At 41.6% G+C, this 26,654-nt stretch overlaps 1 protein-coding gene across 2 annotated transcripts in view; it reads right to left on the bottom strand.

The window, feature by feature from the left end:
* TOM1L1 (target of myb1 like 1 membrane trafficking protein) overlaps positions 1–26,654 on the bottom strand; it is a 59,696-nt gene that overhangs the window by 23,891 nt on the left and 9,151 nt on the right. For both annotated transcript variants that reach the window (XM_047706532.1, XM_047706531.1), the window contains exons 4-8: positions 22,301–22,450; positions 21,564–21,689; positions 20,075–20,179; positions 18,799–18,915; positions 3,656–3,789 (exon numbers count right to left, since the gene is read on the bottom strand). In XM_047706532.1, coding sequence (XP_047562488.1) covers positions 3,656–3,789; positions 18,799–18,915; positions 20,075–20,179; positions 21,564–21,689; positions 22,301–22,450 — 632 coding nt within the window. The remainder of the gene's footprint in view (positions 1–3,655; positions 3,790–18,798; positions 18,916–20,074; positions 20,180–21,563; positions 21,690–22,300; positions 22,451–26,654) is intronic.

The raw sequence follows: 26,654 nt of genomic DNA, 5'->3' as shown, positions 1-26,654 counted from the left end.
ACAGTGAATGTGTAAGCTTGGAAGGCATATGGAAGGTTGCCTTAATAGGAAGACCTTAATAGGGAGATTAGCCAGGACTGTACAGATGAGCAATGTAACCACAAAGGCCCTTAAATGTGAAGAGACAGGCAGAAGAGGAAGCAAGAATGATACAATATTAAAAAACTCAGCAAGACGATGTTGGCTTTGAAGATGGTGGAAAGGAGTCATGAGCCAAGGAGAGTGGGCAGCCTTGAGAAGTTGCAAAAGTTAAGCAAATGGATTCTCCTCTAGAGCCTCCAAAAACGAACGTACCCCTATTGACACCACGATGTTAGCCTGGCAAGACCCATTTTTGGACTCTCACCGAACTGTAGGGTAATATGTTTATGCTGTTTTGAACCACTAAATTTGTGATGATTTGTTACAGCTATAGGAAACTAATACACCAAGACTATGATCTTTTCCAGAGGCAAAACATTTTTCTCTGAAGCTTCAGACTTAAGTGTTTCTGTCCCACAGTTGACTGCAGTTGCTTTTGGCACACATGGTTCAGAGCTGAACCGGAAGGGGCCATTCACAGAAGGAACCCAATCTCTTGATATCTAGACATTCCCCTTCAGAAGTTATTAGTCCATGGTCTTAATGGTTTGTAATAGAATTCGCCAAAATGAAAACCAGAAGGCAGCACTCTGCTGACAGTCATGTGGTCTTCCTGAGCTATCTTCCCACTTAACCAAGATTTATGCCGCACAAAACAAAAGGCAAGAAGTTGAGTTTGTTCAGTGCTCAGACAACACTGGTTGCTGGGCTCACATGCTCAGTCAATGCACAGTCATCTTTTCATATGAAGGGCCTGTGGTCTCTGATAAGGTAGTACATAAGAGACGGTGAAGGAAAAAACTCATTTCACAGCTACTGGTTTTATGTCACTGATTCTCTTGGTTCATTCATGGGTCAACAGAAAAATCTAACCAGTAAGTTAAATGGCCCAGTGGGATACTAATGGGGAGGAGGGAGAAATTAATATTTAATGAGTGTCAACATGCTAGCACTCCCCAAGGTGCTTTTATATACATTAATTCATTTAGTTCTCAAAACAAAAATGAAACCCTGAAAAGAGGTAATAGCATCCTCTTTAACCCACCAAGCCACCCAGGTGCCCCTAATACTACCCTCTTTAATAGACAGGAACAAACTTAAGTCTTAAAAGGGTAAGCAGTTTTCCCAGAAATCATCAAGATTTGATTCATAAAAAAATTTTTTTTGAATCCAGCCCTGTTCCCCTATTTCCCTTATGAACCACTAAGTAGGGTCCACACATTGTCTCACCCACAATGCCAACATTATTCCTATTGAGAAATGAGGATCTAGAAAAAGTGTGGGGAGCTCAGATGCTCTAGAATTACTAGGACAGGAAGTCCTGGGGATAGTTTTGGAAAGAGACCACGAGACTTGCCTGGAGTTATGGGGCTTTCCTCCCCCTTCTTTTTTCAGGTTCCTAATAATGGATCTTTGGGTGAATTTACGTACACCGTTTTATACAATATTTTAAAAGCACTGAAATAAGTTGTTTTATATAGGTAACATTGTTAATTCAGAAAAAAACACACCAAAAAAACCCTCAAAAAAACAAACAAAAAAAGATTTTAATTGTTAGCTCAGATTCTTTTGCTTTAACTTATTAGGAAACTTTCAAACCTATAGGAAAGCAAAGAGAACAATATACTGAACACCCCTCTATTCCTCATCTAAGTTTGATAACTGTGTATCTTTTGCCATATTTGCTTTATGTATTTTTTGCTGAAGTATTTAAAATTATGTTATATAACTTTTTACATTTATATTAAATATATTGTTTATTTAATGTAAATATATTAAAATATATAACTTTATGACATTTCATCCCTATTTTAGGTGTTCTCCAAAAATAAAGACATTTTTCAGCTTAACCACTGACTTAACCATTATATTTTTCCCCTTAAGCCTTTAATATTAATTAATATCCCACCCATTCAAATTTCTCCCACTAGCAACTAAATGTTTTTTAATGTTAGCGTGCTCAAAGTAGGATCCAGGCAAAGCCCACACACCACATTTGGTGGTTGTTCCTTTATTTTTTTTAATTTTTTTTAACCTTTTGACCCCCGTCTCCCCATTCCTCTCACCTCCCACCTCCTGTGTCTCTAGCAAGCACCACTGAATTCCTCTGTACCTATGGACGTGGTTGGTTTTGCGTTGTTCTTGCTTTTCTTGTTGTTGGGATTTTTTTGTTGTTGTTGTTAGATTCCACATGAAGCTATATTTTTATACATTAAGACAGAGGAAAAAGGGGCACCTGGGTGGCTCAGTGGGTTAAAGCCTCTGTCTTCAGCTGAGGTCATGATCTCAGGGTCCTGGGATCGAGCCTGCATCCTGCTCTCTGCTCAGCAGGGAGCCTGCTTCCCTCCACACCCCTCTCTCTCTCTGCCTGCCTCTCTGCCTACTTGTGATCTCTGTCAAATAAATTAATAAAATCTTAAAAAAAAAAAAAGAGGAAAAAGTCACCTGTCAGTCTAGGCATGCCCCAGCTCCTGGTGGGGAGTGGGGGGTTGGATGCTGACTGCTCACTCTCTTCCCAGGCCTTTGTGCTTTTCTGTAGCTTCACAAACCCTCCAAGCTCCTGCTCTGCATCTTGTCCCATCTATGCCCACTCATTTTGCAGTACTCACCACACCTGCACTTCTCATCAACACTCCCCTCCCTCCTCTCCACTTGGATTACATCTGGCTGATACTCTTACCAAGCAGACCTCCTGCACTTTGTTTCACTGCACTTATTTCAATTTCCAAGTGTGTCTATTTGTACTTAAAGGCGTTTTTCTGACTTAGAGCCTTGTCTATTCCAATAGATTATAAGACTCTTATTTTGATGAATGAAGGAATTAGAAACAACTAAGATGCCTAATAAGTGACCTGGGAAAGACACAGACTATTATGGAGCACTTAAACATAACAGCTTATCAAAAGGAATTCAAAGCACAGACCACAAAGATACTTGTTACACGGTGAATAAAATCGAGAGAAACAAAAGCGTACGTTCTTTACATGATCACAACTATTAAAAAATGTAGAAAAAAGATGAAAACATTAGTGACAAAATGATGAGTACTTAAAATTCTTGCCTTCATAGTTTTCTGAATGGAAATTAAAAAACAACAATAACTATGCTCATATACAAAATATCCTCACTACTGCTCTGGTGTTGTACATACTGTTTTCTTCATATACAACGTCCTCCCCTCTCCTCTGCACTGTTCTTTGTTCTTGTCCATCTTGAACTTAGGATAAACCTTACTCTTACTGAGATGCTCTGTTTATACCGTTCATCTGTTTGCATCTACAATGTGCTCATTGCAGACGTTATCAGGTGAATAAGATCCAGGCCCTGCTGTGGTCAGATGTTTATGCTGCACGAGAATGCCCAAGAATGCTCCCAGCACTGAGTAGACGTGCCCTTACTCTTACAAGCCATATCACAACCTCCCAGAAGGCCAGGACCACATTCCCTCTCTTGGAAGGAAGGCGGCCTTGATCTTAACTGAGTATTTACCTAGCAGGTACTCTTACAAGAATGCCGAGTCACTGTGGGAGAAACTACAAGTGGGAGAGGGTGGAGAGGATGCACATCAGCTCACCTCTCACATCCAAGGAGGGCGTTATTCAAATCCTCATTCACTTGAATTAGCTCAACGGTAACGTCTTCATTCTCCACCACTATGAGCAGGTCCATGATCCTCTCCTGCATCTCCCGACCTGTCTTATAAAGTTTCTGTCAAAGAAAGGAAAGACATTTCGTTTTCCACACTAGGGAAGTCCTATTAAGAACTGATGCATCGAGGGGCGCCTGGGTGGCTCAGTGGGTTAAAGCCTCTGCTTTTGGCTCAGGTCATGATCCCAGGGTCTTGGGATTGAGCCCCGCGTCCGGCTCTTTGCTCAGCAGGGAGCCTGCTTCCTCCTCTCTCTCTGCCTGCCTCTCTGCCTACTTGTGATCTCTGTCTGTCAAATAAATAAATAAAATCTTAAAAAAAAAAAAAAGAACTGATGCACCAATGCGTGTATGCTGGTTGATCACGTCCCCCGTGAGTCACCTATAGGAGATTACCAAAGTATTTAATTATGTAACACTTGTCCTTCTTATCAGAAGGCAATGAGTTACACATGATTATATTTTCCTCTAAAAACCAAAATAGGTGTCATAAGAATACTACAGTACACTGCACAGAACACTACACTAGAAATTAGAACTGGTATATGGGAATTCTAGAGGTACTGCTTACAACTGCAGAATATAGAAATCACCTGTTTTCTAAATCTCAGTTTCCTCATTTGATAAATGAAAGTTATACTGGTTGCCACATCTACCTCAAGAGGTGACCTAAAAAGCAAATGAGATATGAAATGAGGAACTCTAGGACTATAAAGCACTACATAAAACACCAAATGCTTATTGTCACTATCAGTGATAGAAGAAAGTAGTAGTTAAAATACATTTATAGTGGCACAATTTTCCTATTACGTTTTACTTAAATAAATATTTAAAGTTTATAATTACAGTATCAGATTCCAAGGTAGACTGAACCAAAATTTAAAAAAAAAAAAAATGTCAGGGATACTATCCTCGTTAGGACTACTTGGGAGTCACTGCATTAAACCAGGACTGCCTTCCCCAAACTAGCTTCTCCTCATAAGCATCACGGCACCTACAGCTGACACACTGATTCAGAATCTCCAGGGCTGAGGCGGGTCTGGGAATCTTTTTTTTTTTTTTTTAAGTAAGCATCCTGAAGTGTTTCTTACGTACACTGACAATTTGAAAACTGCTGCCTTACAACTTATATCCTTATAGGCAAGCCTGAGGAGCATATAACTAATACTCATATTTCTTCAAACCCACCCCAGCTAGAATTTGTAAGCATAATAGTCCATTAATGTGAGGCAAGAACACCTTCAAAATGAGAGTGACAGAACTTGCTAGATCACCAGACTATTCCATTATCTGACTCGTTTCCCCCTCAAGAAAGACAGATAAAACCATTTAGAATCTCTAACCATCTATTACAAGAGTCCTGACAAGAAATCTCTAAATAAACCCATCAGAGCATTAGTCACTGACATTTGGACTCAGACGTAAAAGCCACTACCCTCTATGGAATCCTAACAAAAATATTTAGAAGACATTGGGAAATGAAAAGCAAAAAAGCAATAAAGACAGATAAAGGATAGACTCTGGTTTTTGTAACCCCCATCTGCAGCTGGAAAAACTGTCCTATTTGCTAATGACAGGGCCACTATCAGCAGAAGTTGGCAAACTTTTTTTTTTTTTTTTTTTTTGGCAAACTTTTTTCTTAAAGGCCCAGATAGTATTAAATATATTCTGTTTTGTGGACCATATGTTCTCTGTCAGAGAACACAACTACCCAACTCAGCCATTATAACATGAAAGCAACCTTGGGTAATATGCAAATAAGTGGTTTTGGCCATATCCTAATGAAACAAAGACAGGTGGTAGGCTAAATTTGGCTTTCGTATGGTCTCCTGGAAGAGTGCAAAGAGAGCAGACTTTTTAGACTCAGTACACCAAAGGCCACTCCCATATGTATACCTGACATGGGATTTATCTAGTTAAATTTTAGATTCAGTTTTGTTTTGCTTTTTACACATCTATAAAAAAAGGATAACAAGTATCTTGCAGGGTTGTTTTAAAAATAGGAAATGGGGGGGGGGTACCTGCGTGGCTCAGTGGGTTAAAGCTTCTGCCTTCAGCTCAGGTCATGATCCCAGGGTCCTAGGATTGAGCCCCACATTGGGCTCTCTGCTTAGCGGGGAGCCTGCTTACCCCTCTCTCTCTCTGCCTCTCTGCCTACTTGTGATCTCTGTCAAATAAATAAATAAAATCTAAAAATAAATAAATAAATAATAGGAAACGGTAGGGGCACCTGGGTGGCTCAGTGGGTTAAAGCCTCTCCCTTCAGCTCGTGTCGTGATCCCAGGGTCCTGAGATGGAGCCCCACGTTGGGCTCTCTGCTCACGGGGAGCCTGCTTACCCCTCTCACTCTCTTTCTGCCTCTCTGCCTACTTGTGATCTCTGTCAAATAAATAAAAAAAAGAATCTTTAAAAAAAAAATAGGAAACGGTAAAGTTGAAACCCCAGGGTGTCTGGCATATAGTGGGTAGTCAGTAAATGTATTAATGATTGCATAAGGAAGTATCACTGGAAAGTTAACTAGATAGTTAATACAACCCTGTAATACACCTTTACTCAGGACCCAGTATTATTCCAAGGAGAGAAAAAAGAACAGCATTTAACAAAACCCCCATGATGAAGGGGAACTTTCCCATTACCAAGTATAATGAAATTGTTCTTGCTCATTGGCAGCCTTGCTAGAGCAATGTCAAGATCAAGGAAATACAGGGGCTGTTAGATGCCCGTGACAAAAATGTAGAAATTAATTTGAAATGAATTTGCAGCCAACATCAATAGCCCCCGGTCACAAGAAGACCCTCTCTTTGCCCTCTCAAAAGACAGATGGAATGGAAACATGAAAGGAACACCACATTTCTCAGCAGGTTTGCAGAGCAGAATTTGAAACACCTCTTCAAAAGCCAGCCCACTCTGATCTCTGCAATTGATGTCTGTCTCAGAGGAGGGCCACGTCACCTGGAAAGAGCCTAGATCAAGCACCACGAACCAAGAGGATGGGTCAGAAGATCCTCCATGGCAGGCACCTGCAGGGCTGTGGATGTGGGGAACCACAGGGGGAGAGAGTCAAAACAGAGTAACAGCTGCTGGTACATATGTCCTTCACAGAGCCCCTGGAATTGCCCCCCTTAAATACTATATCAAAGCAAAGGTAGGCTTCTCAGTTCAAGGGAATTTAACAATCAATTCAAAAGTCTTTGGAGCAAAACAAAAGAGCTCATTAAGGGCTTCTCCTCCTGACATCCAGATGGCTCTTAGTCTTCCACGGAAGACTCAGGAATTAAGGAAGGAGGTCCTTTTGCACTTTCAACTCCCAACTGTAAGCAGCCCACTTTCAGCAACACAGTGCAACTCGATAAAAAGAAAAATAGAAGTGCCTGAACATCTTCCCTGAAAAAGAAAACGGGAAGAAATGTGTTTCTTGCAAGCCTTCTCTGGAAATAATATCTGCATGGCGATATTCTTATTATCAGCCCGTAACATATTTCCTCCCTCTCTGTCCTCCCTATCCAGACTGCAGGAGCTCCAGAGAACATCTTTATCTGAAAAAAAATTAAAAACTACCCCTCCCAACCTAAAACTGAGCAGTTCTCAGCGACACTTGCTTATAGTCCTTTCCCTTATACAAATATCAGCTGAATAAATTAATGGTCAAGGTTATATTCAAGGGGCGCCTGGGTGGCTCAGTGGGGTAAGCCTCTGCCTTCAGCTCGGTTCATGATCTCAGGGTCCTGGGATCGAGCCCCGCATTGGGCTCTCTGCTCAGCGGGGAGCCTGCTTCCCCCCTCTCTCTGCCTGCCTCTGCCTACTTGCGATCCCTCTCTCTCTGTCAAATAAGTAAATAAAGTCTTTAAAAAAAATTATACTCAAAAAGATCATTAACTCAGTAGAATCCTGATCCTTTTTCCTAATCAAATATTATCAAAACTTTGTTTCCCCCAAAGCCTTTGTCTTCAGTAACTCCTTAGCTCCTTTGTCCTAAAATCAGTAATTCTTCAACAAAGAGCATCAATCCATTCAATTCAACAGAAATGTAATGAACTCCGGACACCTGGGTGGCTCAGTTGATTAAGCGTCTGCCTTCGGCTCAGGTCATTATATCCTGGGATGGAACCCCACAGTTGGCCTCCCAGCTCAGCAGGAAGTCTACTTCTCCCTCCCTCTCTGCCTCTGCCACTGCTTGTGCTCTAACCCTCTCTCAAATGGATAAATAAAATCTTAAAAAAAAGAAATTTAATGAACTCATTCAGTGTGCAAAGTATGTGCTATAAATAAACATGCAGAGTTGTATGGATTTAAAAGCATACAACTTGGTTACTGCCTTTAAGTTGCTTCCAACCTAGCTAGAGAGCTAGGAAGAAACAGGTGAGCCACCTATACTAGAAAGTTAATTCTGGACTCAAAATGAGAAGCAAGTTGGTGTAATGGATAGAACACTGGTTCAGGTGAACAAGGTTCTCCCTCCAGTTCCATGACTTGCCACTGTAAAGGAAGGAAGATAGTCTCAGAGACACTGCAAGTCCCTTCCCCAAGTTTCTGAATGGTAGAGACATTAAGTGTCCAGTGGAGGGCTTTTTATTTTACTGTTTTACCCGTCCCCCCCCCCCAACTGGTAACAAATTATCCTTATAGGATGAAATTTTAGACTGACTTGATTTTAAATTTCTCTACTAAGTTAGACTCTTTCTCCAGTTGTACTTTTTTTTTTTTTTAAATATTTTATTTCTTTGCTTGACAGAGAGAGAGAGAAAGATGTCAAGAGAGAGCACAAGCAGGGGGAGCTGCAGGCAGAGGGAGAGGGAGAAGCAGGCTCCCTGCTGAGCAAGGAGCCTGATGAGAAGTGGGGCTCGATCCCATTACCCTGGGATCATGACCTGAGTTGAAGGCAGACGCTTAACCAACTGAGCCACCCAGGTGCCCCATCTCCTGTAATACCCCGAAAAATCAGAGCTTGCTTTCTCCTACAGAAGACTAAAGCATTCTTTCATTGCTCTACTAGGGCTAGGCAAAAACAGAAGACTGAAACGAAAGGTACAGGGAAGTCAGGCTTTTCAAGGTAAGAGTAAAGTAGCCCAAAGCCAATTGTAAAACGCCAAGAAGGCAAAGAATACTCGCTCCACAATGTTTCACCCCTGTGACCAGAGCTGACACTCTTCATTCATCACAACACTCAGACTGGACACCGCTCAGAATCTTCGTACCCCATTCTGGGGCCACCCCCAATGAAGGTCAAAGCCCACGAGCAATATGGCCGCAGGGAAAGGTGTGTACTACACAAAATAGTTTTCACACCTACGAGTTTCACAAAGAGCAGGAGCCCGGCTAGGTAGTGGGGCTTCGGGATCTAATTGTTTGGCCTGAAAGAACTGGGAAGGGAGTTCAGACATACCAGATCTCAGACGGAGGGACACAGACAGAGAACCGGCTCCAACAAACAGAAGAGCTAGTAGCAGGTAAGCACCCACAGACAAAAACAGGAGAGATTCCAAGTACAGAGGCTGGTTTTAACATTAATAAATTGCATAATAAGACTGTGACCACTGCTAACGTTTATATACAAGAAAAGCCAATGAAATTCAGAGTTTTCCTACGCATTGAATGCTTCTTGTGCTCCAGATGCACCAACCACACAGTCTGGCCTATTCCATGCCTTGGGGCCTGGCTGATAGGGAACACCTCACCAAGTCCCCTGCCTAGCAAGCAGTACCACTGGCAGGAAGTGGAAGGGAGGAAGGAGAGTGACATCTAGATATATTTCCCTCTACTCCTTCCACCAAAAGCACCTCCATTATTCTCTCCTTTGGGTTCTGGCAAAACTTCCCTCTTGCCTATTTAGGCCTTGGGATATTAGTTAATAGCAGAGGATAGTGGGACGCCTGGGTGGCTCAGTTGGTTGGACTGTCTTCGGCTCAGGTCATGATCCCGGGGTTCCAGGATTGAGTCCCACATCGGGCTCCCAGCTCCATGGGGAGTCTGCTTCTCCCTCTGACCTTCTCCTCGCTCATGCTCTCTCTCACTGTCTCTCTCTCAAATAAATAAGTAAAAAAAAAAATCTTAAAAAAAAAATAGCAGAGGATAGTGAACTAGCTCCTGTGGTTTCCCTAAACCCTGCAATATCTTGCTGAATAAATAGTACCTTGATTAAACTCTCCTCAAATTATCTAAATTGAGCATGCCATCTGTTTCACTGACGAACCCTACGAAGGCATGAAAATACATACTGAGAATCATTAAAATAGTAGGATGCCAGCACAGAGCTGAACAAACAGATCAAACAAAACAAAACAGCCTCCAGAAGGATGTCCCTGTATTAGAATGCAGAATATGATGGAGTGTTCGAAATTAATGGAGATGGTATGAATTATTAGTAAACGTTATTTGGACAACCAGCCATTGAAATGGAAAAAAAAAAAAAAAGAATTCAGTCTCTCATAGCAAGGATAAAGATTTTTTTTTTAAAGATTTTATTTATTTTGAGGGAGAGAGAGAGTGAGCAAGTGGGAGAGGGAAAGAGAATGTGAAGCAGTCTCGGCACTGAGCACAGAGCCCGATGCAGGGATCAATCCCACAGCTCTGAGATCGTGACCTGAGCTGAAATCAAGAGTCTGACACTTAACTAACTGAGCCACCCATGTGCCCCAAAGATTATTTTTTATCTTTTATTTATTTTTGACAGAGGCAGCGAGCAAGTGCAAAGTAGGGGGTGGGGCAGAGGGAGAAACAGGCTCCCCACTGAGCAAGGAGCCAAATGCAGGGCTCCACCCCAGGACCCTGAGATCATGAGCTGAGCTGAAGGAAGACAGTTAGCTTAACCGATGGAGCCACCCAAGAGCCCAAGATTTTTATTTTAAATTACATAAAATCTGGGGAAAGAAAACATTAATTTATCAAAGCTATTTTTATTGAGTGACTATATCATATCCAGGCACTACTCTGGGAGCCAGAAGCTGAGCTCTAGGTCTGATGAATTTTGTGGAGCTTCCATTCTGGAAGGCAGAGGCAGCTGAATAAATGTTCAAGAAAAGCATCTGAGAGTTAGGGGGAGGATGAAATGGTGATGGGGCAGGAGTCAAATCAAGAGTCCAATGCCTGGGGACTCAGGACAGACTTCTCAGAGGAGGTAACCTACTCAGCTCAGAGTCACGAGAAAAAGCTGGCCTTTAGAAGAGATGGGGAGCATGATGGTCGAACACGAAATCCTCCCCAGTAAGAACAAATGGTGTGTCCACAGAACAGGAGTGGCCAGTGTAATGGACCAAAGAGAAGGGATGTGTGGGCTGTAGAAAGAGAGGTAGCAGGAGCTGCTCAGGGAGGGCTTTGTGGCCAGGATAAGGAGTCAGGGGTTTTATTCCAAGTGTGATGGGAAGCCACTGGATGGTTCCAAGCAAGGATGACAGGAGGTATTCTACCTTTTAAAAAGCTATATAGTGATGCTTGGTGTCATCAGTCATTAGGAAATGCAAATCAGAATCCTAGTAAGATACCGCTTCGCACCTGCTAGACAGCTATTTATTTAAAAAAACAAATAAACAAACAAACAAACCCAGAGAAAAACAAGTGTTGGCAAGGAAGCAGAGAAACTGGAACTCTTGTACGTTGTTGGTGGGAATGTAAAATGGTGCAGCCACCATGGGAAGCAGTTTGATACTTCCTTAAAAAGTTAAACCCAGAGTCATAATTACCATACAACTCAGCGATGCTACTCCTAGGTATACACACTCAAAAGAAATGAACACAGGAATACAAAAAAAAAACTGGTGGATGGATGTTCATAGTAGCATTCATTGCCAAAAGGTGAATGCAGCCCAAATGTCCATCAAGTAATAAATGCATAAATAAGAGGCAGCATATCCACACAATGGAATATTATCCACTAAAGGAATGCAACTCTGACAGGTGCTACATGAGTGAACCTTGAAAACAAGTTTAGTGATGCAGAAGTGAAAGAAACCAAACACGACAGCCACGCAGTCAATGGTTACACTTACATAAAATATCCAGGATAGGTAAATTCACAGAAACAGTAAGCAGGTAGGTAGAACTGGGCAAAGACAGGAAAGGGGGAGAGACTGCTCAATGGGTATGGAGTTTGCTTTTTGGAACTAGTTCCAAAAGTTCTGGCTCCATTGCGCACGTACTAGATGCCACTACAGCATATACTTTAAAATGGTTAATTCTTTTTATTTCTTCAAAAAGATTCGTGAGCAAGAGAGAGAGCGCATGCACATGTGTACGCACAAGCAGGTGTATAGGCAGAGGGAGAGGGAGAAGTAGGTTCCCCGCTGAGCAGGGAGCCCAATGTAGCTGGATCCCAAGACTCCCAGATCATGACCTGAGCTGAAAGCCGACACTTAACCGACTGAGTCACCCAGGTGCCCTAGTTAATTCTTTATTATTTATTATTGCGAATATTATTTATTATTGCGAATATTATTATTGCGAATTTTATTTAAAGTTTTAGAAAAAGCGAGCTGTATAGTTTTTGGTTTCCAGTAAAGTATTCTCCTCAGGAGCCTCAAAACCTTCCTGATAACAAAATACCTAAAAAAAAAAAAAAATGCTGGGTACAATATAATGCTATTTTAACATACATGCCTAAGCATCCAAGAAAAAAATGAGAAACCCTCAAAGGCTGAAGGAGAGGCAACAAAGGTACAAGGCTTGAAAAGCACCCATCTGTCAAGATACAGTAATGTTGAGAGGCTGGAGGCTATCAAGATGGGATGATGGATCAAACACGCCCATACACAGCTGGGACACCCACATAGCTAACCTATATGTAATATAGGAAATATATGTATTGGTTTCTGACCCTGGTTCCTGACACAGAGCTCCTAAATCCCTGGGACTTCCCTGTGTGATAAGAACATCTTAAGTTCTAATGAAGCAACCCTTGGTGGGCTCCTGGAAGGGGGCTGGTCACCAGAGAGACGAACCACAATCAGAAGCTTAGAAGTTCACCTCCAGCCTCCATCTTCTGCGTGGGGAGAGGGGCTGAAGATTAGAGGTAACGGTCAACACGTCTATGTGATAAAGCCTTCGCAAAACCCTGAAACAAGAAGTTTAGCAGGTTTCCAGATAGGTGAACACATCTACATCCCAACTCCCTGGGTACAAAAGCTCCTGCAGCACTTGGAAGCCTTCTGGACCTTGTCCCTGACTATTCATCTGTACCCTTCATAACACCAGCAAATATAAATGTTTCCCTGAGTTCTGTGAGGCATTCTAGCAAACGGTCCAACCAAAGGAGGGGGTTCTGGGAACCCCCCGTTTACCGCTTACTGGTCAGAAGTATGGGATTCTCAGATTTTTGCAACAGGCATCTGAAGTGGGGATGGTGTCCCAGGACTGAGCCCTTCACCAGTGGGGTCTGTGCTAACTCTGGGTAGTTAATGTCAGAACTGTCTAACGTGAGGGGGGAAAAAACCTCTCACACTTGGTGTCAAGAAGTGTCGTGAGAAGAGAAATAGTTTTCTTTTACGAACTAATTGAGTGTACAAGAAAAAACTTTCAATTCTTGTCAAAAGAATGTAAGAAGAGGGAGCGCCTGGGTGGCTCAGCGGGTTAAAGCCTCTGCCTTCAGCTCAGGTCACGATCCCTGGGTCCTGGGATCGAGCCCCACATCGGGCTCTCTGCTCGGCGGGGAGCCTGCTTCCTCCTCTCTCTCTGCCTGCCTCTCTGCTTACTTGTGATCTCTGTCTGTCAAATAAATAAATAAAATCTTTTTTAAAAAAAAAAAAAGAATGTAAGAAGAGCACTCCTCATGAGATCTCTTTGTGTTACTAACGAGAAACATAAAAAGAAAAATAAAGTTACACATTCAGTAGGCTCCATACAACAAGCTGGTCAGGTGCCAGAACCCATTCAGCTTCAATGGCCCATGAGTGGTATTCTAATGTTGATTTACACCCCAAGTCTCCTTATTATTCAAGGCAACACACAGCCCTAAGTGCTGGCATCCAAACAGCGTATTAGCATCATCCTTGCAAAATGCAATCAAACATCTGTACCCAAAGACTCTGGCACAAAAACCATTTCTGTGTTCTCCAGGATGGCACACAGTATAAAGCTGGATTCACGTATCTAAAGGGGATGCTTCAACGTACATTTTTAATGATGGACTGTTTGCCACAGATGGATAAAGAGAGGAGAAAAGTCACAAATCATGTCACTTTAGAAGCTCTGGAAAGCCCATGTAGACGGAAAATATTGCTGTGGCCTTTTCTGAAAAATACTATTCATCCCACGGTCTTACTTTGGTGTTTAATTTTTAAATTTTAGTTAACATGCTTATTACACATCAGGAGTCACAAAATTTATTATCCATAGGGGCGCCTGGGTGGCTTGGTGGGTTAAAGCCTCTGCCTTCGGCTCAGGTCACAATCCCAGGGTCCTGGGATCAAGCCCCGCATTGGGCTCTCTGCTCAGCAGGGAGTCTGTTTCTCCCTCTCTCTCTGCCTGCTGCTCTGCCTACTTGTGATCTCTATCAAATAAATAAATAAAATCTTTTAAAAAATAAATAAAAATAAAAACCTTTAAAAAAATTTATTATCCCTAAAACCTTCAGTGGAGGATTTTTTTAAAAAGGATTAATACATAGGAACTGTATTTAATGATTAATTTTCCTTTTCGTCTCCTAATCGGATATATTAATACTACCTTTGTTAAGTATCCTCTTAGCTCTTTATTTTATACATATAGAAACAAAGGCCAAAGATAATAAATGATCTGTCCAAAGCCAAGAACCCCAAGATTCCTTAGTAAAATGATGTGAGGTTCCTTTGTAAAATATTCTAAAAATAATATACTTACAGCCTCTGATCTAAAATATTGATTTGTTTCTCAAGGCATATTATGTTGATGTTCTGTAGGACGCCAACATGCTCAGCAATGTAGAGTCTCTGGTCAAATACATTTGTAAAATAGACTCTGAGGGACTTCTTAGTAAAGACTATACTAAGAAGCTTTATGAACCTCCAAGAGGAGAAATATAATAGGTAGTTTTGCAAACTTATTTGACCACAGAGGTCATTTCCCACACACAGAATGTTATATAAGATAAGTGGTAAATGATGTCTTCAACTGTTTCCTAGAATTTTGTATTACTTCTTTAGAACTTATCTCAACATCACATGAATCTTTTAAAAATCTTATCAAGTTACTTTTTACTTAAAAAAAAAATTTTTTTTAAGATTTTATTTATTTATTTGAGAGAGAATGAGTGAGAGAGAGCATGAGAGAGGAGAAGGTGAGAGGGAGAAGCAGACTCCCCAAGGAGCTAGGAGCCCGATGCAGGACGAGATCCTGGAAGTCCGGGATCATGACCTGAGCCGAAGGCAGTCGCTCAACCAACTGAGCCACCCAAGCGCTCTCTTATTGAGTTATAGTGTCCTTCAGCTTCTATCCCTTTAGGGTTCCCTTCTGCCATTGTAGTGAGTAGAAAGTCCTCAATTCCCTGTACAGACCAGATCTGACCACTCCTCACTTGGGGCTTTATGTTCTCAAGCTGTGGTTTTAAATCCTCTTCTTATCTCTGGGTATCTGAGAGGTACCACAAACTCAAATTCCTTAATAGTGGGTGGGGGTGGTGCAGGTTCCTTAAGAGGTTTATCTGACTCCCTAGTAATCTCTGGAAGTGGGCCTGCACAGGTATAGCTTAAGACACGAACTTTTAAAAAATTTTTAAAGATTTAATTAATTTATTTTTATTTTTATTTTTTTTAAAGATTTTATTTATTTATTTGACACAGAGAGAGAGAGAGATCACAAGTAGGCAGAGAGGCAGGCAGAGAGAGACAGAGAAGCAGGCTCCCTGCAGAGCAGAGAGTCTGATGCGGGGCTTGATCCCAGGACCCTGAGATAATGACCTGAGCTGAAGGCAGAGGCTTGACACACTGAGCCACCCAGGCGCCCCAAATGAATAAAATCTTCCAAAAAAAAAAAAAAAAAAAAAAGCACTTGCAGGGACCCCAATCCGCCCAGGATCATGACCTGAGCTGAAGACAGTCATTTAACCGACTGAGCCACCCAGGCTCCCAAAATGAATTTTTTAAAAAAGATTTTATTTATTTGCAAGGGAAACAGAGAGAGAGAGAGAGAGAGACAAACAAAGCACAAGTGGCGGCAGGGGTGGGGGGGGGCGAGGGACAGAGGGAGAAGCAGGTTCCCTGCTGAGTAGGGAGCCCAATGAGGGGCTCAATCCCAGGACACTGAGATCATGACCTGACACAAAGGCAAACCCTTAGCCGACTGAGCCACCCAGACACCCCTGAACTTTTCTTTTTTTTTAAACAACATTTTAAAAATTTAAAAACCTTCTGAGTTCATAGGTGGCATAAAAATAGACCAAGGCCTGCATGTGGCCCACCGACCACACTTTGCTAATTCCTGGATGAGGGGAAAGCACAACCCATGACATCGAAGACTGCCCACAAGGAGAACTGTGGCAGAAATCGAAGGAAAATGAAGGATGGATGTGCCATGCCCAGAGACTACAGAGACTAGAACAAAATGGCACAAGGGGCAGCTAAGAGACAGCTGAGGGACAGCTATGAAACAACCAGGCGGGACAAGCAGGCCCATGCCTCTCTCCCCATCTGAGACCAGAGAGCTGAGATAGGAGTATCTCTTGCCAGATGGGAGTCATGCTTGGGGCAGAGACATGGGGTATTACTTCCAGTCACTGGTAGCATGAACGAAAGATAGGAAGTATATAACTCAGAAGACCAGCTACCAACGTATCCCATCCAGCATGATCCCCTGCCAATCCCGCACACTCTGAAAATGGTACCAAGCACAGGCCGTTGCGAGTGTCCTCCCCACGGGCACAGGTGAGCTGTGTCACACAGAATGCAGGCTGATGCCAGGGAATTGCACCCCAAAATGAGCTCACTATCAGCAATCCAGCACACACCTGAGGAACATAACTGAAAGAAGTGATGAAGAATTTGCAATCAAGGAGTGAGAATCCATACAGCAAATGGAAAAAGCAACTTAAAATTACTATCCTTAGAAAGACAGAAGGAGAGAGCATATCCATGAAAAAAAGTTACAAAAATCCAAACTTTAAGAAAACAATGTTTTAAAAGTGTTACTTATTTGAAAGAGAGAGAAAAAGAGGGGGAGGAGGGGCAGAGGGAGAGAATCTCAAGCAGACTTCCCTCGGAGCGAGAAGCCCCATGCAGGGCTGGATCTCACGACCTCAAGATCATGACCTGAGCCAAAATCAAGAGTTGGATGCTTACCTGACTGATCTACTCCAGTGCCCTGAGAAAACATAGTTTTTGAAATAAAATGTTCATTGGAAGGGCTGAAGAGACAAACTGATGTGAAAATTTCAGAGAAATGCAGGAAATGGAGAAAATTGCCTAGAACCACAACACAAAATAATGAAGAGAAGAAGTATTAAAAAAATGTTGAGAGAGAAGAAAAATACAACTGGAAGCTTTGTCATCTAAGAAAAGTTGCATATGAAGAGACCACATGGTAGAAAAGAAATACTTGGAAAGCTAGAATTTCCCGGAATAAAAATACCCAGGTAGGAATAGGGTAAAAAGGCCTATTTTTAGAATTTTTAGAACACTTACCCATGTTCTAAGCAGGATAAATAAAGGGAACACACACAGGCACATACATAAACAGATAGCCCTAGACGTATAGTGAAATTTCAGAAATATTAAGGTAAACAGAACTCATAAATGCAACAAGAAAAAAAAACTTTTTTATAAAATACTTTTTATAGAATCAGAATAACTCATACTTCTCATCAGCACCATTGGGTGTAAGAGAACAGTGGAGCAGTATTTGGAAGGACTGAAGAATTTTGTCCTGAGAATTTTGTGTCTAGCCAAACTTATTAGCACTAGATATGGCAGCAAAAAGACACTTTTGGACATGCAAATGCTCAAATTTTACCACTGGTAGTGATTCAATGACATAGCAGGAATATTCAAGTAGTAATGTTGAAAGAGGAAATTTTTACCATTTACTTCTCAAGTAAGCAATGATCAAGAACAATGTTACCTGTTAATAGTCTTAGGAGTTAAAGGAAGGGTAACAGCAGCATGAGCAGTGGGGAGTGGGGAGTCAGAGAAATGTAAAAATAAGATAAAATTCTGTAACTTGGTCTGGAGAAAAAGACTTAGAAACTGATTTTCCCCCCTCAAAGTTAATGTGTTAAAGTGTGTGCTGAAATTTAAAATTGGAGGTGGGGGTTGCCTGGGTGGCTCAGTCACTAAACATCTGCCTTCAGCTCAGGTCATAATCCCAGAGTCCTGGGATCCAGCTCCCTGCTCTGCGGGAGGCCTGCCTCTCCCTCTCCCACTCCTCCTGCTTGTGTTCCCTCTCTTGCTGTCTCTCTCTCTCTCTGTCAAATAAATAAATAAAAAATCTTTAAGAAAAAAGAAAGAAAAAAATTTTAAATTGGGAATTAGAATTATTAGAGGGATATACAGACACAGGGAAATGTCTAGGAGGGCCATGGTTTCAGCAGTAATGAACTACCAGTGGTTTTCCTCACATGCACATACAGGTACAAATGCACTGTTCATGTCTTCTTCCACAGCGTGAGTACTGTCTTCATCTAATCCTCTCCAAAATCCTTCAGCATTCTCTTTGTACCCCCACCCCCTGATCCCAATGCATGATAAACAAATTTCTATTTCAGCATCTACAATACTTAATTTAAACTGGCTGTTGACAAAACAATCTTGCTCACTAGACATAAGTTCCTTGGGGACTAGAATAGCCCCCTTACTTCTATATCCTAGCACCATTGTTGTTACTCATTATGTTTGTTGAGTGGATGGATATAAAGACAACTTGTACATATTTAAAACAGTGACTAACAGAGATTGTACATGACCAAGAATATAAATGACTTAACATTGTTAAATCATTTATTGTGAGAGATTAAGAACCATGCCTAAGTAACAATTACGTTTGTGATGGAGACCTCCTCACATCTCCTTGTTTAGAAATCACCGAAGATTAATTAGACAATATTAAAGTTATTCTTAGAGCCTTGAGATAGAAGACACCTAAAAAGACTGTGTGACTGTTCTTGAAATCATACTACACCTGTAGAAGCTCTATGTCTTCACGGTTTTCAGACCCAGGAACATTCTCCATCAATATAGCGGACATCACTCTCACATTCATTTTCACCATATCCAATTCACTGTGCAACTTTCCAATCTGTGGGGAGCAACACAATCACAAGTGTGACATGAAGAATGGTTACCTTGTTTTCTGCTACCAAGGAGATATTTTCTAGTAGAGAGAAGGCTTTTACGAATTTAATATTTCAAATTTATGTAAGTATCTAATTGTTTAATAAACATACAATTTGTTACCTTCTAAAAGGATTTGAGACCTTACATAACAAATTTCTAGATTCATGCGCTAAGAAAGTTAAAAGCGAAGGGGAAAAAAGATTAGAATCAATATAGAGAAGGGAAAAGGTGACTATAGTAGGAACCTGGACAAAATGGCAAATATCAGTGGCAAAACCCATGGGGAAAAAAATATGAGCATTTTCTACTTCCCGTGGTGTTAGAAAAGGGGGAAAAAAATTTAAAAAAAAAATCAAAACACTTTTTTTCTTCTTGCATTAAATTCTAAGAGGAATCACATGAATTTTTATAGAAGTCTTAAATGGCAGTTCCTTCAGAGCAGAACATAAATAAGCATCAGTAATAACTGATTAGCTGGACCTCTGATAAACAGTTATAAACAAAAAAAAGTAAATGTAAGTCAGCTGGCCCAATTAATGCCAGTAATAAGGCTACCACTTACTGAGCTCCCTGAAATGAGATACAGTCCTAGGGACAGCAACAGGAATCAGCTGGTTGACACAAGATCCATTCCACAGCCCAGTCTCCACAGAGACAAGGCCACTAGCCAAGCACAATGGCTAAGAGCTTGGGCTTTAGAATCAGACAGAATCCAAAGGATTCCTTCGACTTTGAACTGAACGATGATTAAGTCATACTAAGCTTCAATCTTCTCCTCTATAAAGTGAAGGTAATAATGTGCCCCTACCTCCTAACGTTGTTAAGAAGAATAAACAAACTGTAGGGGCAGTTGGGTGGCTCAGCTGGTTAAGCATCCAGCTCCTGGTTTAGGCTCAGGTCATGATCTCAGGGTTGTGAGACTGGGCTCTGCGCTCAGCATGGGAGTCTGCTTGGGATTCTCCCTGTCCCTCTTCCTCTGCCTTTCCCCCTGCACGCACACTCACTTGTGCTCTCTCTTAAATAAATCAATAAATAAATAAAAAGAAGAAGAAATAAACTGTATATGGGGTGCTGGTAAGTTAGAAAGGGTCGTCAATATATATAATTGTCACTATTGTTACCTGTTCTGGGACCAGGGTGAGAGTAGAGCTCTTGGGAACAATTACAGAAGAAAGAGCTGGTGCCGTAGGAACAGACGTTGATGGGTTTGAGGAGATCTGAGTGGCCTATCAATGTGAAAAATGGAAATATTACTACTGAAATGAACACAGCCACCCCAAGCCCAGTTTTTCCATTCAGATGGCTCAATCACTTCTCTCAACCCAAGGTCTTGGGTAGAGGGTGTCAGCCCAGAGTCAAAATTGTCAAGTGTGCAAAGTGCCCAGAATTTTTTGAGAAGAGTGCTATTAATGTGCCCATAATAGGTAAGTGTTCAATAAAAGGTGGCTATTATAATTAGTAACTAAATTATAATTTAATAAAGTGCTCTTAGCTTCAAACAAAGATCTATAAATAAACTGCCATGTGAGATTATTGCTGCCCTCTCTTTGGGTTTTTAAAAAGAAATGCTAAGTCAATTCATGTTAAGTCTTTTTAGGCCACAACTGGAAAGACACCTCCTTCTCCCCTAATGAGTGCTTCTCAAAGTCAATGCCTCATTGACAACATGGAGCAGAGAACCCGAAGCACAGGGCTCAGGCCAAGGTTTTGACATTAGGTCCACAGAAGTCACCTAGAAGTCTTGTAAAAATGAGTTCAATTACCCCAAATCACATAACAAGGTCCTACACCACTACTATATTTCGCCTTGAAAGAAAGACTAAAAGGGGCATGGTGAACAGACTCATGGAAGTTACGAAATTGGGGCAGGTGGCTAGTGGCCAGGGAACAGACAGCACAAGTAGAAGTGTGAGCCTTCTGGACAAGACCTCCACAAAGATCAGACTTCTGGTACACACCTGAACTGCTTTTCCATCAAGGCAGGACTCATTGATCTACACAAGGGAAGAATCACTGTTTTCACATTATGGAAATAAATTACAGAGTTAATGAATGACAATCAGTACTCAACGTATTACAAGTTCAGAACCTTATTCGCAAAAATTATTATTTAATACATGACTCCCCATGGTAGAGATCCCTGCCTGTCTAGCATGAGTTCTTTCCTTTGAAAATTGCCCCCTCCTCGCCTCTTTACAAATGATTTCCACCTGGAGCCACCATGTTCTTATATGACCTCAGTTAATCTGTTCAGAAATAGGAAACCAACCTAGGTTGGTCCCTTTTCCAAGATTTTTGAGCTTGGAATCTGAAAAAGCTAAAGCTCTTACATGACAATTTAAGACCTATGTTATCTACTATGTGGAGAAAGCTGGTCTGCAATGAGAGACAAGTCGTAAGACATTTGAGTGGTTGGTCCTCTGTTGTTTCAGAGATCCAGCTAACACCAACCTTCTTGTGGCTTGGTTATTTTAGAAGATATGGCAATGGCCTTCTCATAAATTCACCTTTTTGCCTAGAATGGACGGAGGTAGGATTGTCCCTTTCAAAGAGAGAAGACTCACAGCATATACTATCTGATTCTGTATGAGCCCAAGAAAGGTGTCCTACCTCTTGTCTCGCTGTTTCAGCCTCTGCCTCTGAGGGAGGAAACTGAACACCTTTCTTGAGAAGGTCAAGGTAAACTTCTTTCACTTCACTGACATCCACACCTCCTGGGAAACCTTGCGACCAAGTCTGAATTCAAGAGATGGTTCCAGCAAAATAAAACAGAATTTTTAAGCTGGTGACAGAAAATGAGAAACTGACAATTATGCATCTTACTCAGAAAGAGAAAGCTGGTTTTGAACGCCATGGACAAAAATGTACATTTTCAGAGACTAGAAAAACAATATATTTTAAATCATCAAATTCCCATGCCTTAGAATTTTAAAGAAAGCCCGGAATAGGTACTTATTGTTTTCTTCGCTGTACTGAATCCAGAATTAATAGACAGATTCTAAAATAGCGTCAGTAGTTCCTTTGCCAAATAAATTGAAAAGCAGTCCGTTGTGTACTCTAGAACACAGTTTCCATGTATGTCTAATAAATGTACACAATACTCTCTTACCTGACATGAACAAGATAAAAACTGAGAGAAAGTAGGGAGATAACTACAAATTCCTCAGAAAAAGGGCACCATGCCATACCAAGAAATTATCAGGACTCAGAAAATGAAGGAGTAAAATGCTCCCTGGCTTGGTCCTAGGTTTGTAGAGGATCACCAAACCGATTGGGAGGTACATAATTAGGGCTCTAATCTTAGAGGCTCTAATCTTACCAACCCATAAGGCATACAATAGACTTACCTTAATGAAATTCAAGATTCTATTCTGAATGTCTAATGGCAAGTTGTATCTGGGGTTGAGCAGCTTAACGAGACTATCTTTAATGAATTCCTTCTTCACAATCAGAGATTGGAAACTTGGACCACAGTTCTGCATGCACATGTCAATAAGCTAAATTAGACAGAAAAATTAAAATTTAATTATATCTCTGGCAAAACCACCTCCTAAATAGAAGATAAAAAATGGCTAAGTAATGATTTCTACCAGCATTACAACTAAACAGGATTTAGTGTCCACTAAAATTGACGGCAAAGCATTAGGTTCTGGGAATGTGAGGAAATATATAAGGCATGAAGGAAGAGCTTTGAGGACAGACTTCTTGGGGAGTCAGGACACCTTCATTAGAGCATGAACAACAACACAAGGTAGTAAGTGCCAAGGACTAAATGGGAAGTGGTAAAGACACATGGGCTATAGGCTAGGTGACAGTGTCCTTGTTTTTCCAGAGAAGTTCTGGTACATTCCTATTGTGGTGGCTTTATTAATGATGATACTCCTTCCACTGTCTAACATGTCCTGGTCTGGATGATAAATTACCCAGTCACCCTCATTATAGACCTTTACAGGTAGACAATTAACCAAGGGATAATTTAGGGCCAGGTGGTCTTAAGACTTTTGGAGAAAGCTGGTCCTAAGCTGGGTTTTTAAAAAATAGTTAAGTACATGGGGCGCCTGGGTGGCTCAGTGGGTTGAGCCGCTGCCTTCGGCTCAGGTCGTGATCTCGGAGTCCTGGGATCGGGCCCCGCATCGGGCTCTCTGCTCAGCAGGGAGCCTACTTCCTCCTCTCTCTCTGCCTGCCTCTCTGCCTGCTTGTGATCTCTCTGTCAAATAAATAAATAAAATCTTTAACAAAAAAAAAAGTTAAGTACAAAGGCGTGCAGAGCTATATTCTGGGCAGGTAAGTGGTATCTAAATGAATGAATCAATGAATGCATGAAAGCATTTAAGCTATCAGGAGGACAATGAGTACTCTGGTTTGCAGGGGCTTCTTCATGGAGGCAGACTAGAGACACTGCGAAGTGTCTTTATGCAGCACGGATAAAGTGTGGAGGGACATTATACAGACTTTAGAGAAATGTGTGGCAGTGAATGGGAAGAGTTTGGCCACTGCACTAAGAAGCCAGTGAAGGGTTCTTGTTAAGTTTGTCACCATTATACCTCATTCTGAACTTGAGAGAAAGGTTTATAAGTGCAAAGTAATACTCTGGGAAGGTTTTCAAGCAGCACTCTACGAAGGGGACCTGGAAGGACGGAGAATCCAATAGGGACCCACTATTCCTAGACCTCCTAGGACCAAGGCAGAAAGGCCTAAACCAGGGTGGTATGGGTACGAGGAAAGTAAAGACAGAAGAGACTCATGAAAGGCAGACTCATGTATCGGAAAAAGGACGGCTGACTGTTAAGCCACTTTTATTCTGCAGGACACCGATGGGACCTTGGATGAAAATTTGGAAGTGGATTGGGTTGCAGGCTTGGTCTGGGGTAAAAATGATGAGATGAATTTTATTATTTATTATTATTTTTTTTTCTTTTGGGAGAGGGCGCGAGCATGCGAGTGGCGCAGGGCAGGAGCACAGGGAGAGGCAGAGAGAGAATCTTAAGCAGGCTCCATGCTCAGCTCAGGGCTCAGATTTCATGACTCTGAGATCATGACTTGAGCTACAATCAAGATTCAGACACTTAACCTACTGAGCTACCCAGGTACCCCAATGAAGTGAATTTTAGATATCTTGAGTTTCAGAGTACTTCAGATTAAGTGTCTGTATCCCTCCCAAATTCGTACGTTGACATTCCTAATCCCTAATGTGAGCGTATTTGGAACTGAGTCTTTTGAGAAATAATTCGATTGGGAGCATGTAGACCTGAGGCATGAGATTAGTGCCCAAATAAAGAGGAGAGATGAGCTCTCCTGGCTGTGTGATGATGCAATGACAAAATGGACATCTACAAACCAGAAAGCGGGCTGTCACCAGACACGGGATTTGCTGGCACCTTGACCTCAGACTTCATAGCCTCCAGAACTGTGAGAAGTAAATGTCTCGTTTACACCAGGTAGTAGGTGGTGTTTTTATTATAGCAGCCCAAGATGATGAAGGCAAAACAGATGGTGGGACATTCAGGTAGAGATGTTTAATAGAGCTATCTATGAACAGCTCCAGCTTAGGAGGGAGGGAGCCTAACATGAGAAACCAAGGCTGCATGGGAACAGCAGGGAAGAATGGCTGGCACACTAGGGCTCACCTACCACACAGGCCAGAAGAAAACTCCATGAAGGCAACCAGAGAGCAACCAGTGGAAACTAAAGCATAAAATATAGACAACATAACATTGGGAAAGTCAAAAGAGGGTAGTTTCTACAAGAACTGTGTGTCAAAACAGCTAAGGATGTGCAGGGAGAAAAAAAAAACTCAGCTAGGTCGATTATTGGGGTCATGAGTCCCACTAGTGGGGTTGAGGGGACCTTTTCAATCAAGCAACATGAGCAGAAGTCAGGCTAAGAAGAAATGAGCTGGCATTGAAGAAATGCATGCAGAATGTGGATTTCTACAAGTGATCTAAAAAACAGAGTTAAATCTATCTCCTGTGCTGCCCCCTCTCCAGTTAGAGAGGTCACGGAAACCATAATGCAACCAGGATAGGCATAATCATCTCTGCAGAAAAGCCTCCCTGAAAATGGACTCTCCACCCTGCTCTGTGCTGTGTCCCTAGAATGGCAATACAAAATGTATGAGAGCTGTAGTTTTAAGGGCAATGTGGCTAAGAAGGCAATCAGAAAATACAGAAATGGGACACATGGGGCTAGTTATCTGAAACACAGAAAATATTTATTGATTTTTAACAAGTGTAGTACTTGTTCTTACCAGTTTAAAGATTATTTGAGTGAGAGAGACAGAGAGTACGTGCATGAGCTCGTGCACAAGTAGGGGGAAGGGGCAAAGGAAGAGGGATTCGCAAGAGACTCTGCACTCTAAGTGTAGAGCCCTATGCTGGGCTCTATCTCAAGACCTTGTGATTACGACCTGAGCTGAAACCGAGAGAGGGATGCTCAACTGACTGCACCACTGGGCACCCCTGAAATACAGAAAATTTTTAAAGTGAAGGAAAATAAAAACAAAACCTGAAACCTATTGAGATGGAATCTTTGAAGGCAAGTTGTTTAGACAAAGTTAAGTTGAAAAGTTGAATAACAAATGACTTTTTGCTGGATGCATTGTGATGAGTTATTAGCTGAAATGCAGAGAGGAAAATAATCCCTAGTTCAACGGGAATTTACAGAAATACTTCATCCACTCCATCAGGCAGCCTCATCAGAGAGCCCCCAAGTCTCACTTTCCCTAATGGTAAAACGAATGGGGAGTTTCTTGCCAAATATTTCACAAACCGATTTTTATCTTTGGATCACTGAGATTTTATGGTAATAGGTATCATTCCCAGGAGGTTACATGCATAAAATCAGAGAGTCAACATGAAATGCTGAGGAAGTTAACATCTGGAGATCACAAATCACGGCCTTTTGTCTTTTCCCACTGGAATCTAGAATTTCAGGACTCATTACTTCTAGCTCACCTCTTTCATTATGTCACTGGTCCTCTTTCACCCCACAACCCACAGAGATAAGCACTAAAATCTATTGTGGCAAATTGGAAAAATTAATACGTTGCTTTTACACATTTTAAAATTGGGCTTTGGTAGATTTAGGTGTTCAGATAACCTATCTTTGGAAATAGGACAACCAAGACACCACAATCTCAGGTGGGATAGGGAACCCAGAAACCAAGGGACCATGATAGACTAAAGAGAGTAAGACTTTACAGTCAAAGAAAGGCAATTATCATATGATCTCCCTGATATGAGGAAGTTGAGAGGCAACGTAGGGGGTCTGGGGGTTTGGAAAGGAAAAAATGAAACCGGATGGGATCGGGAGGGAGACAAACCATAAGAGACTCCTAATCTCACAAAACAAACTGACGGTTGCTAGGGGGAGGGGGCTAGGGAGAGGGTGGCTGGGTTATGTACACTGGGGAATGTATGTGTTTTGGTGAGTGCTGTGAAGTGTGTAAACCTGGCAATTCACAGACCTGTACCCCTGGGGCTAATAATACATTATATGTTAATAAAATGATAAAAAATTTTAAAAAAAAGAGAGTAAGACTTTAGGCCTCACTAATCTCCTCACTCAGAGGTTGCTTATTGTTCTAAACCTTGGTATTCTTATCTGCAAAATGGGCCATGATATCTCCCTCTAGAGACTTCTTTTAAGGCCTAAATGAAATATAATATATATGAAGAGCCAGACATCCATCAGGACTTAATG

The sequence above is a fragment of the Lutra lutra genome, chromosome 16, assembly GCF_902655055.1.
Source record: "Lutra lutra chromosome 16, mLutLut1.2, whole genome shotgun sequence".
NCBI classification, from domain to species: Eukaryota; Metazoa; Chordata; class Mammalia; order Carnivora; family Mustelidae; genus Lutra; species Lutra lutra.
This window is presented reverse-complemented; position numbering and strand designations above follow the sequence as displayed.